Source organism: Trachurus japonicus, chromosome 20 (assembly GCF_045865225.1).
Source record: "Trachurus japonicus isolate A0001 chromosome 20, Traja_1.0".
In the NCBI taxonomy this organism is placed as follows: domain Eukaryota; kingdom Metazoa; phylum Chordata; class Actinopteri; order Carangiformes; family Carangidae; genus Trachurus; species Trachurus japonicus.
In genome coordinates, this window is record NC_140926.1 from 9995607 (window position 1) to 10013174 (window position 17568).

Genomic DNA, 17568 nt, shown 5'->3' on the forward strand with positions numbered 1-17568 from the left:
ATATTAGGCTATATTATATGGTAACCCTAATACCAATAGAATAAGGTCAGATGTCACACACACTGTGTGTCTGTGTCTGAGTGTGAGAGAGAGAGAGACAGAGAGAGAGAGAGGACACTGATTGTGCTGTAATGAATACACAGAGGCTGCAGCCATTCAGCATCACATTTTCTCTGGTCTCATAGCAGCTGGCAGTGAATTGCTCCATTCAGTTGCCGCATGTGCTCAATATGCCAAACTGGGCAAACAGGCAACAAGATCACACACTACTCTCATTAAGGACTTGACTAACATGACCCCATTATGTATTCTGTGACAAATGCATTAGTGAAATCACAAATTATGTTAAACAGGTTTGTGATATGGATTTTCCTAATAGGGTTGCTGTTGTTGTTGAAAGAATTAAGTGAAAATTAGGAGGGATTATAGTTTTCACTCCTACTATAGCCTACTATTATGACTCAACAAAAAAAAAAAAAAAAAGGAAGGATACTTTAATTCCATATTTGGGAATAATATTGAGGGCATGGAAACAGAGGTTGCCTCCCAGGCCCCATCTGCTGTTTGAAGTGCACACTTGCATCAACACGAACCTTGTAGTAACAACCAATCACACACAGGGATGTTAGGATATCAAGCGGCAGAAGACAAGCCAGTTGCTATTGGTAGCCAAAGATCAGCTTTATCAAGATAGTTCACTCTCCATCCTGTCCTATGAAAACGTTGTTATAACTGAATTATAGGACAATGAAAATCGCTATTTATAACTTAATCTTATTGCTCAATGTAATAATAATAAAAACATCCAGCATGACTATGAAAGAATAGGCTAAATCATTATTTGAGGCTTAACTCACTAACACATGTAGCCTATGAAGATAATTTATTTATGTGTAAATCCATCAGTAAGTAAAACATATTGTGATTTTTTTTTTTTGTATTTGTTATGTCTTTATATTTCACGTAATTAGTGGGCAAAATAATAGATAATGACAAAAACTTGAGTGGTGATCTTTGCGTTTTTAACCAAACCGGAAGTACGCGGGAGTGATTCCTCTCACTTCCTCTTGCTAGTTTTGGCCGTTTGAAACAACAGCAGCCAGGCAGCAGCATCAGACAGACAAGGGATTACCTAATGATGGAAGAACTGGAAGGTGAGAAATCCCCCTCTTCTGGACTATTTTAGCCATTGGTTGATTAAAGTCGAAGTCACAGCCTCCTAACTTACACACTTCTCAGTTTAGGGACCTCACATTTCCTCAGTTTTGATAGCGACCTCCTCTTTTTTTTGTTTGGACTTGTTAGCTAGGTAACGCCAGGGCCAAAGATGAAACTAGCTGCTACTTGTCTGTGTTTGGGTGTGATCCCTACATTAGCTACCGCCGCTATCCAGAGCTAGCATGCTAACTAATACACATATAAATGAATTAAAAACCCCCACCGTATTGCAAGGAGCCGTCAGTTGTGTAACATTTAATGAATAGTGTTTGTTAACCGTTATGCTGGCGTCAGGGATATGTTGTGAACCATGTTAAATATCTGTAACCTCAGCTTTTGTTTCATTTCCTCTGTCTTTTTACATTGTGATTGAATAAAAGTAATAGCCTACATTTGAGCAACAATATATGACACAGCAGTGGGGTAATTTTTTTGCAAAGACAATGCCCAAGACACCATATTGACCACCATGTTGATTGTGAGTGTGTGTGTGTGTATGTGTGTGTGTTTGTCTGTCTGTTTTATTAACCATGTGATAATTTCATTACTAAATAATGGGTGGCCAGGTGTGGTCCATTTCTGTTTCCCGTGATTTCCCACCATTAACCCATCTGTTATTTTTTGCAGATAGTGAAGCTCCTTCTACTGAGGATCTGTCTCAATGCAACACCTGTCAAAGATGGTTCTTCCCGAAAGTCCTGGTAAAATAAAAAAAATAATCATCCTCGTGGTTTACAGTAGCCTACAATCCTTAGAGTCCTTGAAATTAAAACTGTGTGGATCTGATTCAGTGCACTTCCCTAATCAGATTCATTTGTTACTTAGGGTGTAGATATAGTGAGGTTGTTGTGGTGACAACATTCTTCCACAGCTATTATCAGCTGACAGGATGTCAGCTGTTTGGATAAAATTGAGTACAATCCCACAGTAGCCAGCAGGGCCTTGTGGAGAGCTCTATGTAGGGAAGATAAAGTCTTGACAAATCAGTAGAGCTGTTTGCTAAAGCAGATGTACATGCTAAAGTATATAGTATTTTCCAAACTGTAGATAATAGTTGCTGTGGAATGACATTTGTAACCAAGGTATCAAGGAGAAAAAACAAACACCAGATTTTCACATTTCAGCTATTTCAAAGCAGTTACTTTCATTACAAGACTAATACTCTATTGAAATGAAAGAAACACAAATCAAACAAAAACTAAAATGTATTGTTTACTTATTGAGTGACACTACAGTGATTTCAGTAAGTAGGCTAATTGGAGCATATTGTTTTCTCCTAATGGATTTTTGTGCACTGAAACAAGCATTAAACCTCATTAGCTAAAAGTGGTTGCAGTGCTGCAGGTGCATTAGGGTATTACTTTTATTTGTATATGTGAGGGGATGTGAGCGTATGTATACATTAGGATGTTAAAAGGTTTGTAGAAATTTGATGCAGTAGATTATAGGTGTTGTTAATGTTGCAGAAGAAGATATATGAGCTAGATCCAGTCCAAACTAAATTCAATATGAAGGAAGTGTCTATTATTTACCTACTTAGTTGTCTTTCTTTTTTGCTCCGTCAAATCACGTGTGTTGTTGTCGCTTACCCTTTCCCCCCTCCCTACAGGATCGGCATGCCAAAATCTGTCAGAAGTCAACGGTAAAACGGAGGAAGGTTTTTGACTCCAGTAGACAACGAGCTGAGGGCACAGACATCCCTACACTCAAACCTATCAAACCAAAGGTATGGATAATGTCTAAGAGAATCTAATGTGATTAATGATTCGAAGTAAAAAAGGCACATGTCAGAAAACTTGATGAATCTGTTTTGACTGTCACGTTGTCACTGACTGTCACCATCAATACAATCTTGTCATTTAACTGTTCAGAAACACATCTTGTCAAGGTAATGGTCATACGTCCATGATAAAAAATGACTTATCTGGTTTAATGTGGTATTCCATATCAGACGGATGATTGATTCTCAATTGATTCTCAGGCCACACACTGCTCAGGAGAGCAAATCTACTGCCTTAATCATGAGCCTATTTACTTTGGCTCATGTGAACATTTGCCATTATTATGTTAAACTCGCATAACCCCCCACCCACCCACAGTTTTTGCAGACTTGTTTCTATTATACATTTAATTATAAATGAATAAAATTGTCATCTTGTCAACACCTAAAATCCCCCAAAATACAAAGGGTTGTTTTTATGTTATAAATCAAAAGCTGAAATTACATTTTCGCTTTCATTCGCAATAGTCGGACTCTTAAGTTTATCTCATTCTTTGTGGAGGACATTTTTGACGTCCATCAGATCGTCAACTTTGGCTAAGCCGCTGAAGGATGGTCACTCCCATTGTTGTGTGGGCCCCGGTGAAAAAAAATATTAGAAAGTAGAATCAATAAGCTATGACTTTATCAGCTTTGACACATGTGGAGCTGAAGAGATGCAGCCATATCTCATGGATGCTCCTGTGTGCAGAGGAGCACCACAGCAAAGGGTCTACTGTTCAATTTCAAGCATTTAAAATAAAATCTACCACACGATTAAGTTAAAATAGGTCCAAATGCTTTTTAAAAAAACCCCAAAGTAGGTCAGTGGAACCCAGAAGGAATCAGCTGTTCAAACATAATGATCATCACTGTGGTACAGCTAATGTTTTGAATCTCTGCTGCCCCATGTAGGACACTCAGTATTTTGTGTTGGCAGATTATTGTGTAAACCACTTTCAATTGTATTTCAGTCACAAAGTTCATCTGCTACTTCGAAAGTAAGTTGATTTGTCCTTTTTTCATTTGTCCGTCCTCTTTGTATAAATGATTAGTAGCAACTGTTGCTACAGAAGTCTTTCACCCACTCTTTCTAGCACCGTAGTGATGTCCTTGCTTTGAAACACCAGCTTGAATAGTCTGGAGGCCTGTCAGCTCCAGTGGTGGTATTAAAACATAAAATCACATACCTACCTACATTCTTCAACTGATAATATTCAAATGCATCCTATTATAGTTTTAATTTCTTTTACAGTGTTTGTGTTAATTCTTAGTTTTATTAATTCTCTCTTGGCTGCACTGCTATAATTCTTGTGAATCTGTTGTAAATTCATGTTTGACACCTCACCCTTCGAACTACAGAGCTTAGTTTCTGCCTCCCTAGAGGTTGTAATGAAGTCTCAAGGCACTGTAGGTCACTTGGATTAACTACTTCCTTATGTCATTGCGCCCAGTTTGAAGTCTTTTGCCTGCCAGCTCTTCAGATGTCAATATTCTCCTCAAAAGACAATTGTCTTGACTTCAGCTTTCCGCTGCACACTCACTCTATTCTCCAACTGGAACAAACGTATTCTCAGTTTTATAGCATTAGAAAAATGTATCTTCTAGTTGTTGTCTAGTTCTTATGTGGGCGGCAGTGGCTCAGGTGGTAGAGCGGGTCGTCCTATGATCAGAGGGTTGGCGGTTCGAATCCCGCTCTGTCCCGGTAGTCCCCGTAGTGTCCTTGGGCAAGACACCTTACCCACCTTGCTCCTGATGGGTCGTGGTCAGCGCCTTGCATGGCAGCTACCGCCATCAGTGTGTGAATGTGTGTGTGAATGGGTGAATGCGATGTACTGTAAAGCGCTTTGGGTATCGTCACAGGTATAGTAAAGCGCTATGTAAATACAGACCATTTACCATTTTACCATTTATGTGATTTACACATCAATGGTAACTCCTTAATGGAGGAGCCACAAATGATACAAATGTTGATTGAGTTATGATATACCAGGTCACGATCTTGAGGAAAAAGCTGGATCGTAGGTGTCAGATTGTGACCTTATTTTCAAAATGTCCAGTCAGCTCTTCTTTAGTAATGATGATGCACTCATCATTACTCAGGCCATGACAACATATCAGAGTGGGCAGTCTGGCTGTGGTCCTAACAAGCTGGAGTAAACATCACCTCTGTGTTGCCTCTTGCCAGCCAGAGCCGCCTAAGAAGAAATCCAACTGGCGCAAGAAACATGAGGACTTCATTGCTACCATCCGGGCTGCCAAAAACGTCGATCAGGTCATGAAGGATGGGGGGCCGTTACCCCCACCTCCTCCTCCTACGTATGACCCAGGTAACACATACTGTATTTTACTGCGATTTTAATTACGTGCATTGTGAGTGTTGTTTTTAATAGTCCCCACCTGTTTTGTCCTCAGACTATGTTCAGTGCCCTTTCTGTCAGCGGAGGTTCAACGAGAGTGCGGCTGACAGACACATCAAGTTCTGCCAGGAGCAGGCGGCCCGTATGACCAACAAGGGCAAGTTAGGAGATACCAAGAAGCCTGCAGGTCGCACACAGGTACACACTAGTGACTTTATGTACACACAATTGCTACTTTTGTTGGAAACTATCATTTCTTTTACTAGAGTTAATCTGGTTAGCAGTATTTTTAAAGAGGAACCATGCAGGGTTTTTTTGCCTTAACTACTGTATGCTGCATTTTTACCTTAATTAAACAGCTTCAGAGTAATTGTGATGGTTAAATAAATGACTTGTAACTTGTTACAGGGAGAATGGAGGCTCTCTGCCTTCCCCCTAGCGTCTCTTGCCTAAAAACCAACCGTGTAAGATCAGAGCCTCCGACCCGGTGTCCCAGCTCTCGTCTCTGCGGCACCACGGCACAAATGCGACCCGTAACCTGTAATTTCTTGTTGATGACGGATAAGACTACACAAATATACACATCAGAACATTGTATATGATAAATAACATTGTCCACCGCTCCAATGGATTGCTTTCTTGCCTGCTTTGTTAAAAACAACTGCACATGGCCAAGAGGAAGGTTAGGAAAACAGAGGAAAAGAGACCAGACTTTAATAATTTAATTTCCCTTTAAAACATGACCTGGGAGTTATTGTAGGAGCCAGTAAAAACAGCAAGTCCGTGCACCCCTGTCTTTTCCATCATGATCAATAAATGCGGGCTCTGCACTATGTGTGTCTTGCCTCCCATATCTAATATTTTGTATTGTATGATTGTGTATTTAGTGTTGCTTCCCCCCTCTGTCTTCAGTTTAAGCCTCCTGCCACTGTAAAGAAGGCCAGCTCTCCTGCTGTGTCAACCATCCCTTCAGCCTCCTCTCGCTTACCGCAGAGATCAGGCCTTGGACAGCCCACTGGTAAGACAACACTGCTGTGTTGATATCTCTCTCTCTCTCCTCTCTCCTCTTGAGTCAGGTTTATTACACCCACGTCATCTTGTATTACTCTCATCATTTCTCTAACCTCGTTTCTCATGCTCTAGGAATCCCCTCTAGTAAGACCTCCTCTGCAGGTTCAATGAGGAGTAATCCCTCCGGCCTCACAAGCCCTCCATCAGGGTCAGTGCACACAAACACTGCATTTCCAATACCATGGTTAACATAATAATAACTTTCTGCTATTTATTTTGTTTTCTACTTAGCTTACATTTTGTTGACAAGTGTGTTAATATAAAAATAGTCAACACTGAACAGGTGATCAACACATGAGTGGAAATTTAATTCTGCAGTCATCATCTATGTTGGAATAATGAACAAATACAATCTATATGAAATAATAATAAATAAATATATAATATGAAATATGTGAACCACCCAGTAAAAGGATGAGAAAAGAGCAGATGAAATCATCATCCCAGCTTGGAAGTAGGGTGGAGGGAGCTCTGTACTGTGTGTTCTGGCATTGCTGCCTCTGGGCCCGGACAGCTTAGATCACCATCATTGTGGGGTAAATGAATTTCCAAGCATACAAAGGTATCTTTTAGGATAATGTCAGGGTGAAGGTCACAAGAAGCTGGGTGGAGCAGCAGGACAATGACCCGCAACATCAAGGTGAATTTCTACACAATGGCTTTAAACATGTACAATCCAGCCTTTGAAGTGGTGCAGTCAGAGGCCAAACCACAAAGAGATGCCATGGGATGACCTGAGAGAGCTTGAACTGAGGGAGATCTGTTAGGGGAATAGTCCAAAACACTGTGCAGCTGCCAGTGATCAGCAGCTTCTAAAAGGCTTATTCGAGGTTATTGTTGTTAAAGGACTATGAGAAAATCCAAAGGTTCGCTTGATCAGTGAAGCTAAGAATGGCTTTAATCAGTTGTGTGTCATTAGTTCAAAAATCCAAACCATGTAATTCCAAGTGTTCACCACATTCTTTGTTGCCACAGTAGTAGGTCAGTAGAAGCTCAAAGGATTTAGACCTGTGCTACAAACCAAGCCCTACAGGTGTGTTTTGCATTTGACTCATCCTTGCCTCTCTTCTCCTTTGTTTGTCTCTGATCCCTTCATTAGTGTGGGGAGCAAGACTCGAGCAGCCAGCTCTGGCTATGGCTCTGCAAGGAACACTCAGTCTGGAGTAGGACTCAACAAGAAGAAAGTAGACACCTATATATCAAGGTAACTCAGAAAGACGGTTGCTCCACAGGAGGCCAGCGAGAATCAATGAAAACCACTATGCACCGTTGCTGACCTCTTGTGGTTCGGTTGTGAATTGCTTTTTTTATTTTTTATTTAACCTTTCTTTAACCAGGCGAAATCAATTAAGAACATGTTCTTATTTACAATGATGGCCTGACAAGAGGCATAAGCTTCTTGATGGGGGGGAGGGGGCTGTGAGGGAGAAAAGATAGGTTAAAAGACAATAGCAAATATACACAACAATACAAACATTTAGCAGAAACAAGGCATAAAAGTTAATAACAAGGATATTCAAGCATAGAAGACAAGATTATTACAAGCATAAAAGAGAGTAAATGTCTGTTACAGATATTACAGGATTCATTAGCGAGCAGTGTGTCACAGAAAGTGGCCTAGGCCAACGGCGGTAGGTATGGGCGTTCAACAAGCAGAAACTGAAGAAAAGGGTTAGATAGTTGAGTAGTTAAATAGTAGGGAAGCAGCTGCAAGAATCTGTAAAAAGGTGTGAGATGGCGTCTTTGAAGGCCGGGATGGAGATGAAGTTATCCAGTTTAAGGTGTTTTTGTAGAGCATTCCAGTCAGAGACAGCAGCTGACTGGAAAGATGCAAGGCCGGATGTAGATCTGGTTTTAGGAGTTTGCTTGCTTGCAGTTTGTGTCTGATCTGGTGCCATGGAATAAACCTCTTTACATAAGCACACTCTACAAAGAATGCACACTAAAAAAAAAACCTCTTACAGTTTCTCTTATGATTAATCAAAATCAGATTAATTTAGATTAGCTTTCGGGTTTCCATGGTGATGTCTGGTCTCTTTCATGCATATTCTGACAGGACAATATCATAAACAAATTAAACAGCTTGCATCTTGCTCGTTTTGAAAACGGTTATACAAGCCACATAACTCCAGACTGAATGTTTTGATGAAGTTAATATGATTTGTGGAAAACAAAATGTCCATGGAGCCAAAAGGTGATTATACAGTCGGCGCAGATAGCTGCTAATAACATTCTGTAAACTTTGTAGGAATGTCGAAGCATTATTACAATCGCAGTGACATATACAACAACCAAACATGTATTTCATGATTTATAGTTGTATTCTGTTTGTATATATTATCATCGTTCAGCTCATACCAACTCAGTTGATACTCATTTTGTTCTATTTTCAAATATCTACATTATTCAAACTTCTAATAATCTGTTATCATCGCCAACATCAGCAGCAGCAGCCCTAAGGCATCGTAAAAAAAAAAGATGGATCTCTGTGTTTCTGTTCAGGAATGATGCTGATGGAGAGAACCAGGTCGACAACGGAGGAATGAAGAGCAAGTTCTGTCACGCTTGTGGGACCAAGTACCCCGTTGAGTCCGCCAAATTCTGCTGTGAGTGCGGGGTCAGGAGGATGTGCATCTGATGGCTGTCAAACAAAGGGGAAGGTAGAGGGAAAGTGGAGGTACACACAGTACTCGAGCTAGAATGTGAACGTTTCACACTCTGGTCTAGGGTCTCGTTTCACAGCAGTAAAGTGGCTTTGTCTTTTATTTTATAATGGCTGTATGGACCAGAATAAGGTGAATCAAAAATAAAGTTGTGATAGGAAAATGGTTGGTACGTAGTATCACAGTTTTCCTGCAGTCCTGCTGAATAATGTACAAATTCAAAAAGGTACAGATTCTGCCCTTTTTCATCATATAAATCTAATCTATCTTTTATAAAGCTGTGTTAAACTGAACATTTTCACAGTAGCAACACACACAGCTGATTGATTGCAATTTGCCCTCATCATCGCTGCTGTTTCCACCAACTCATACACATTATTGCTGTGAAACTAGAGGCCAACCATGGAGCGATTAAGAATTTGTAATAAGACAAAACAAACAATTCCCACTCCATTTTTTTGTAGTCAAGGGAAATGATGTGATGTGAGTTGGTATTATTACAAAATCTTAATTTTAGAGTAAGAGAGTACCCTGTAGAGCAGAGTCAGTATCAACAATTAAAGCCATTGGTGCATCCTTAGAAGACAGACGAGGAGAGAGGTGTACAGGGATAGAGACGAGCCAAAAGGTGGGCTGTCAAATGTGAAAAAGAAGGTAAAGGAAAACTGTTGGATAAACCATTAGAGGTGGATCTGAATGTCCCTTAATCTCAGTCCTCTGTCAACCATGATTTAAAATGCATCCCTTAGTCCCATCTTTCTCCACTTCCTCACAAATGGAATATGCTATTGAAGTGCAATATGATTGACTACTGAAGAAAATAATGCAATTTTTTATAAAAGACAAAAATTGGAATTTAGGGAGGATATCACCTTGGTTTGAAACGGGCCGCTCCAAAAAATTTTAAGTCAGTGCTCCCTTTACTGTCACTATAAAGGTGGAGTTTGTTTCCAGTTCTCTTACTGTTACCATCACATGCCTGATGTCCCTAGAGAAATGTAGCAAGTACCCAGTCTATTTTATTCCCTCTCATTTTATACAATGAAATGAGTTATTTATTTTTCTTATTCCCTTTAATTGCCACTGAATGAACTGCATCTTTTGTTAATGTTATAAAAAACTTCAAATGTGTTTTTGATTGAATGAGTACGAAACCTTAATGCACCTGGATATGTTGCAGTTGTTTTCTTTTTTCTTGAATGTGTCTATTCAGTCAGTATTCAATGCACTAATGTGTTTAGGATCAAAAGTGCGGTAACACTACGGTCATTTTAAAAGCTCTGTATGGATACGGTTCGTCATTCTTCTTGATAGAAAGCTATTTGTGACCCCAAGTTCACGTTCATTAACCGCCAAACTCTTTATCGGTCATTTAACAGTGATTAGGTATAATTATCTTCAAGAAGACATTTGTTCCAAGTTCCAAGAAGCAACCTCTATTACCTTAAATGACAGAGAATATTTAAACAGACTGGACAGGTGTGTTCTTGTACTGATTATAACACTTGTTAGCCTGGATACCTGGTTGTGCACTTAATGCCATGTATATCCACTATCAATAAACTTCCATTACGACAGCTTTGATGGAGTTGTGAGAGTCTGTTGAAGAGAAAAGGAAGTAGAAAACATTATAGTGCTGTAATGCTGTAAATCATTTAAGAATAACAATTACTTTATTACCGGTAATCCCTAAATGGGAATTAATTATTATCATTTACCACTATCATTTACGGTAATAAGTACAATTTAACACATGAGCCTTTGCATTGTCATAGATATAAATATATTTGGAATACACATTTCAAGGGTCATATACAATATTAGTAGCTTTAAATGTTAACAAGAACATTTTACAAACAAGAATTAGCGACTTGATAATGCGTTAAGGAAGAAAATAGCTGCTGCGCTGAAAGTGGGAGCCTGGAACTATCAAAAAAAGAATGCATGCTTTTTTTTTCTTTTCTGATACACAAACCATCAAACAGTGAATTCTACAGTGATAAAAATAATTGTGGCAGTTGTGCATTTTGGCTCCAGAACATTCTTGGTGAGTATATATATATTTTTTTTAAATTCCCTGTTATACCATTTATCAAATCACCATCTGAACGTGACAAGAAAGCCTCTTTATATGTATCCCAGAACAGAGTCAGGCCCGTGAGACAAACTCAACCATCTGTGCTTTTAAAATATCAATCATACTGAGCACCAACTGACCTTCACACACCCAAAAACAACAGAGGAGCTTTAGATAACAGAGATAACAGAGAGATGTGCTAGGACTAGTCTCTCCTAATCCAAAGTGAAACCAAAACTGTATCGGAGAACCTTAATATTTCCTGGTCACGCTTGAGCACTCGTGTCATAGCGTATTCGTTACAATGTAATCACTCCGAAAAACTTCCTTGTAACTTAATCGTACAAAGTAGTTTCGCTTGTGTACACGCTTTCAACCGTCTAAGAGCTTCTTTGGTGCGTCGTGCATGATGTATGGAGTGTGTGAGTGGGAATTTTAGGCAGTGGTGGGCGGTTCCTGCAGCACACAGCTAGTCCAAAGCAGATGTGTGTGGCCCTCCCATATGCTGGCCTTGGAGCATTCTTTCCCAGTTGGCTTAACAGCTTGTTTCTACATAGCTTGGCTATTTATGTGTAGAGTCAGTATATACATGACATGAGCTTAAATGAAGAAAGAGGGGCGGGAGGGGGCTTCGTCTTGCATCCAACGGGATTGTCTTTTTGCCCCAACATTCTCTGGAGTTTGGTCTCAGGTGTCTGCTAATAGTGTGTTGAGTATCTGGTAGCATTCAGTCATGTTGGACAGAATCGCCTTGGCTCTGCAGAGCTTTCTTTTTTCTTTTTTCCCCTGCTCGTTCCGCCTTCGTCTCGTTGCCGTCCTCAACTTCGCGCTGGGCTCTTTAGTCTTGTCAATAGAGGTCAACACACAAACACAACATGCTAATTAGAGTTCAGTCCATTTATTGACAGCTTCAATACTACATGCATTTCAGTGATTGTGTCTGTTTCTCCAAGGCACAAATTAACTATTCTTATCACTGTAAACTGAAACCAGGCTCACCCTACAAATCAAAGGCCTGACCTAATACAGCAAAATTACTTTCTGCTTCTAATGTCTAATGCCTTTGATGGTGTTTAATCAAAGCACAAGTCTGGTATGTTTGCAAAAAAAAAAATTAAAAAATCAAGCCATGTTACCGTGTGAACCAGTGTTTTAAGCCTGTGCTGGTCTTGTTTAGCCTAAAGCTCTTAGGAGCCTCTGACTCAGGCTTCAACTATGAGCCTGAATCATCAAATCTGATTCTGACGCCACAATGTTCAAAATGAAGTTCAGGTGAACGGCAAAGTTTGTCACTGATCTAGAGATTAAGGGGTGTGGTTTTTATTTTGGGAAAACACATATTAAATTCCAGCTTTTTTTTCTTTTTTTAAAGGTACTTCATCTTACTGAGCTGACCTCAGAAAGAAAGAAACACACACTTATGAATTAACCAGATATCTGATTTTTGTGGCTTTCTAGTGTGAGACGCCTGAAAATGCAGCCACAGTAACCAAACAACCTGCAAGAACTTCTGCATGTCCACTTTCTGCTCTAGCTTGTCTCTGGCACTCAGTTTACTAGTTTAACGAAACAAACACTGTGGACACAATCACAAAGCCAACTGGCTATGTCAGCCATCGGTGAGTCACCACCTATGTGGCAGAAAGAAACACCACAGCATGCCAACATTCCACTGTATTTGCTAGGATCGAGCCAAAATCTCAAACTGAAAGAACGACTTTCTGACGCTCAACAAATGTGGCAACACTTACCGATTTCTCAGGACAAGGGCAGACTAATGAGTTTATGACAGACGCAATCAGTCCGTCTGTGTCGGAAATCCTTAAATTCCTCATTTTGCAGGTTAGGTCGTGCAAGGTGCTCGTGACATTCTGCAGAACAGACACAGGCAGATTAGTCAGATGAAACATTTGAATCATACAGTGTCTAATGTGACCTGGCTATAAAAACTGAATCCCGTTTTCTACGTAATCAACCGCCTTTGACCTAGTGCTATGCATCATAATGAACTGACTGTAAAAGGCAGTGAGTTGTGTAGTTGGGCAAAGGTTGATGGGTGCACCAACCACCTGTTAGAGATGTTGCTGTAAGCAATGAAGACATTTTGCGAAATAGAGATGCTATTATATACCGTGTAGTAGCTGTATGGCACAGTAGATATCAAACAAAGTCTAATGTTTTCATGATTTACAACCACTTGATATGTTTTTGGCAACATTTCAGAAACTTAAACATTACTGAATTATGTAACAGGAAAGATAGGCATAAAAAACAGCACATTGATTAACATTTTAGCTGACAACTACAAAGATGATTATTACTTACTGCGATGTCTGGTGGTGTGCAGTGAGGTATTTTGACGTATGATCTATGGCAGGATGAATTATGCAGCAAGGCCATAATGCTTTCTTTCTTGAATGAATGAGAACATGACAGTGCACAATATTAGTAACACAACTGAAGAGGTGGGTAGATTAAAGTCTTTTTACTTATTTAATCTCTCTATTTTATTTTATCGTTTTATTACTTCCAGAGAATGTTTCAGAAGGTGGACGGTGGCCTCTATGGTGACGCAGCACATTTACAACTTAAAACCTCTAGTTGCAGCCAGTGAGAATGGATCATCATACAGGAAACAAAACGTTTTTGCAACAAAAAAAAATTCTTTGCACATCTCATAATCTACAAAGTCCCCTTTGGTGGAAATAACTACAGTATATAATGACGAATTTCTAAGGACAGCTGGTTCAAATCCCAACCTTTGGGAGAGTGAAATACCATTTTTCATTCAGTTATTTTTTAACAGTAGGCTGAGAGTCTTTGTTTTATGACCAGCGAACCTGCAACCATGCTTCTTTCCGCATTTCAGTTCAGTTTCCTTGTATGATGGGCTGCAGCTTTCATGTCGGGGCTTTTTCTTTTTTCAATGAAACTGTATAGTGCATGCACAGACAATGATTTACATTTAATAGCTTATATCAGGTCGCAATTTCTTTTGCATAATAGTCATCTCCAGGACTTAGCCCCAATTTATATGCTTCACTTGATTGTTTGCTTCCCGTATGTCACACCATCAAAGGGTTATGACTTATATCAGCAATCAACTTATCTGTGCATGTCCAGAAATCGCCCCGTATATGTTGAACAGTTGATGAGACTGATCCAATGAGCTGTCATTGCTTATCTGTAACGTTTTTTTTTTTTTTAACAAAGGGACAATAAATGTCTATTGCCTCTGTGTTTAGTGTGGGAAAACATATATATAGTGTATGTACGTATAAGAAATGGGTCTTACTGTCTTGTCGAGATCAACTTTGACGATTTCCGAATTGTCCTTTAATTGAACCACAGACCTGTCACTTATGCAGGAAAGAGATAGAGGTAGAAGGAGGAGAGCAAGGAGACTGATGCAGAGAAGAGGCTGAGAGTTTTTCGGGGACGGTGTGAGGGAGAGAAAGAGAGACAGAGACACAGGGGTTAGTTATAGAATCCAAAATGTTTGCATACATTACACATGGACATTTCTTCGTGTAACATACTGTAACTCTCTGAATATCTGCTCATTTTAAAACACATTTGTTACTGAGCCCTCCAGAGAAACATTACCAAAGTAGAATAAATCATTCGCTCCATTTCTTTTATGAAGTTGGCCTAAATAACAACCATAGGGCAATTACAATATTTTACACATTTTCACATGATGTATTTCATCTTAGAAACACAGTACAATAAACCCCGGCTACTGAAATTACAGTAAGCTCAATGCAAACTCCCATGAGGCAGAAATATTGCTTCAAGTTAAAAATGTTGTATTTAAACCCAGTGATGGGAAATACATACTTTAAACTACGTCGACTACCATCCTTTGAATCTGTCATCACTATACATTTCAGAGGGAAATAGTTTTTCACTTGTTTCTGTTTGAGAGCTCTAGGCCCAGCTAGTTCATTAATATATTGTGTATATAACAGCTTTACACTAGTCAAATAAAAAAATTAAGACCTATTACATGTTTTAAAGTTGTAAATCCTATATCAGTATGTGTTTAAGATAAGATAAGATGATGAGTCTTTATTGTCCCCATGGGAGAAATTCATTTTTGATAGACAAGAGACACTGCACACACCTCAGTTTGTGTGTGTGTGTATGCAGGACTGTGGTTTACCATTGGGGAAGTAGTTCAGGCTTCTGGACCTCACTGTACATAGTGTATATGTACACACAACCACAACAGCCACAACATTGAAACCAGTTACCGGTTTCAGTATTCTTGACTCATTTGTGTTTTATACTCAATACATATCTACAGGTGACGAAGCCCACAGTACACAAAGTAGTTGACAGTAGCTACACCCCTATGGCTACACCTAACAGCTAATGTTGATAATGCTGCTCACATTGGACACCTTAGCAATTAAAATCCACTCTGTAAGAGCTAGTCATGCTGATTGTATTCTTTAACCTTGTTAAATCTGTGGTAAACCACGTGTATTATTACCTGCAGGATTCGTAAGGTGGTATTTTATACATCTTATTGTTACTTTTGCGTGAATTAATAATTATTTGGGGTATTCAACATAGCATTTGATTTGAGCGTTGGCAGAGGGAGCCCTGCAGAAGTCTGCCAGTTCCTGTAAGCCACAGGTAAATTCCCGTAAATAGTCAGCCACGGCTATTTCAGTTTCCTTATGAATGGCACATGGGAAGTTATTCACACGGAATTCCCCTGTTTGGAAAAGCCTTCCAGCGAACATACAGCACATCAGCCAGTCGCTCGGCAGGGAAGGCAGAGGGACGGATGCGCACTCCCGGTAAGTTTCGGAAATCGCCCCCCGACTCCGCTTTACATGCCGTAGACTGCGTCAATGTGCTCTTTCCACCCCGGACTAACGTGGACTACACTCCGGCTTCAGCTCATTTTAAACGCGGTGTCTTAAAATGTCAGTTTAATTCAGTGCGTCACCACTTTAGGCCACTTGAGTCACATCCGTGCCATTTACTTACCATTGGTCATTCTTCATTCATATTCACCGCGGACTAGATCTGGAAACATAAACTTTCTCGTGCGTCTTCATTGCGGCTTAGGTGCTCCGTTTGTCTGGCTTTACACTGTGGAGACAAGCGCGGTCGTCCTGTCACTATCCCCGCGTTCTGGAGGCTTTAGAGCGCAAAGGAATACCGTCCGTCCACGTCCTGCCTAACTCGGTTCTGCAACCACAGCATGTGATATTTACTTCCGTCCTCACTTGCAGCGGTTTCACTTTACTGTGGTGTTAAACGTTAAGGCTAAAGTAATATGTGCTGGCACCGTGGTGATGGATAGAGACAAACTGCGTTTCAACCAGTGTTTGGCGGCTCGTGTGGTGGTGGGGGCAGCTGGAGTGCAGGGCATGACTCCGTGCTAGGTGACTGTGCGTTGTGCGTTGAACCATTCATTCACTCACCACGTAAAGGGAAAAAAAAACTAAGACTTTACGCGTAGCTGCAGATGAGATGGACTGAGGATAGACAGCTTAATCTTGTCATTCATGCTCACTTATCCAAAACTGCCCTTAGGAGTTGGATTCATTCATTCATTCATTCATTCTCATCACCTACTGTGTCCCTTTGTGGCTGCTAAACATTAGATTTCAAAGATGGGGAACAGGTTCTGGCTCAGCATGATAGTTTTGAGGGTAGGATGGAGATTTGGTTAAGGTTGGTGGTGACAGACAAGTGGTTTGAACTTCACTGTACTGATAGAAAACAGACTTCACCTGCTTTCAGGCCTTATAATCAATCCATTACCAGTCATTTGTGGTTGTACCACAAACTCTCCCTGGGCACATTGAAGGCAGGTATTTGTTGAATTATTAACAGGAAATCATTAAGTGATAAAATAGTGCATTTGGCACATTAACATGATTTATTGTTTAATAAGATTAAGTTGTCTATCCGGTGGAGTGGCATTTATAAACATGTCTGTTGTCGTGTTGTGACAACTGGTCCTGCACTGAACTTAATTTCCACCTCAAAGTGACAAAAAATATATATATTTATAGTAGTAGCATTGAAACACCTCTGAATAACACCGCTTCCCCGTACCAGCCTCAGGGACATCCACTTTCATAGTGATCCTTTCAACAAATGTCAGTGTATAGCTGTGTGAAAGATTAAACAAAAAAGGTGCCCCAGTGCAATAATATTATGAGATATTATCGACTTATAGTTCTAAATTTAACTTGTTTGATGTACCTGCCTATTTTAAAACCTATCATTATGATTTAAGAGCTTCCGGATAAATCAAGATCGTGGCGCACTTACTACAGAAATTTCATAATAGACTCCATCTGCCCCACATCTTAGCTCAGATCATGTTTACTACCTAGTGGGCCATTATTGGAATGCGAACTGAGATGTGATCAGAAAATGTGTAATAAC

The 17568-nt window shown here is 39.9% G+C and overlaps 2 protein-coding genes across 3 annotated transcripts; one reads left to right on the top strand and one right to left on the bottom strand.

The window, feature by feature from the left end:
• Positions 1-1117: 1117 nt before the first annotated feature.
• Positions 1118-10648, top strand: zc2hc1a (zinc finger, C2HC-type containing 1A). 2 transcript variants are annotated; one of them, XM_085762591.1, is made up of 10 exons: positions 1118-1154; positions 1846-1919; positions 2828-2944; positions 3952-3978; positions 5166-5307; positions 5393-5535; positions 6250-6355; positions 6481-6556; positions 7508-7612; positions 8911-10648. In XM_085762591.1, the coding sequence occupies exons 1-10, from the start codon at positions 1136-1138 to the stop codon at positions 9044-9046; spliced, it is 945 nt and encodes a 314-aa protein (XP_085618717.1). In that variant the 5' UTR covers positions 1118-1135; the 3' UTR covers positions 9047-10648. The 2 variants fall into 2 exon arrangements, with proteins under 2 accessions (XP_085618717.1, XP_085618718.1); XM_085762592.1 differs by lacking the exon at positions 3952-3978.
• Positions 10649-11078: 430 nt separating this feature from the next.
• LOC146966451 (uncharacterized) lies at positions 11079-16486 on the bottom strand. The gene is made up of 5 exons (XM_085762595.1): positions 16153-16486; positions 14444-14569; positions 13474-13560; positions 12900-13019; positions 11079-11991 (listed from the first exon to the last, which is right to left on the bottom strand). The coding sequence occupies exons 1-5, from the start codon at positions 16153-16155 to the stop codon at positions 11836-11838; spliced, it is 492 nt and encodes a 163-aa protein (XP_085618721.1). The 5' UTR covers positions 16156-16486; the 3' UTR covers positions 11079-11835.
• Between the last annotated feature and the right edge of the window lie 1082 nt (positions 16487-17568).

What these genes read in the sequence shown, in the direction of transcription:
- zc2hc1a (XM_085762591.1), top strand. An exon ending in TCCTCCTACGTATGACCCAG is followed by an intron (nt 5,308 to 5,392) that starts GTAACACATACT and finishes TTTTGTCCTCAG; the next exon opens with ACTATGTTCAGTGCCCTTTC. An exon ending in AGCCTGCAGGTCGCACACAG is followed by an intron (nt 5,536 to 6,249) that starts GTACACACTAGT and finishes CTCTGTCTTCAG; the next exon opens with TTTAAGCCTCCTGCCACTGT.
- LOC146966451 (XM_085762595.1), bottom strand. An exon ending in AAGTTGATCTCGACAAGACA is followed by an intron (nt 13,561 to 14,443) that starts GTAAGACCCATT and finishes CATTCATTCAAG; the next exon opens with AAAGAAAGCATTATGGCCTT. An exon ending in GCACACCACCAGACATCGCA is followed by an intron (nt 13,020 to 13,473) that starts GTAAGTAATAAT and finishes TCTGTTCTGCAG; the next exon opens with AATGTCACGAGCACCTTGCA.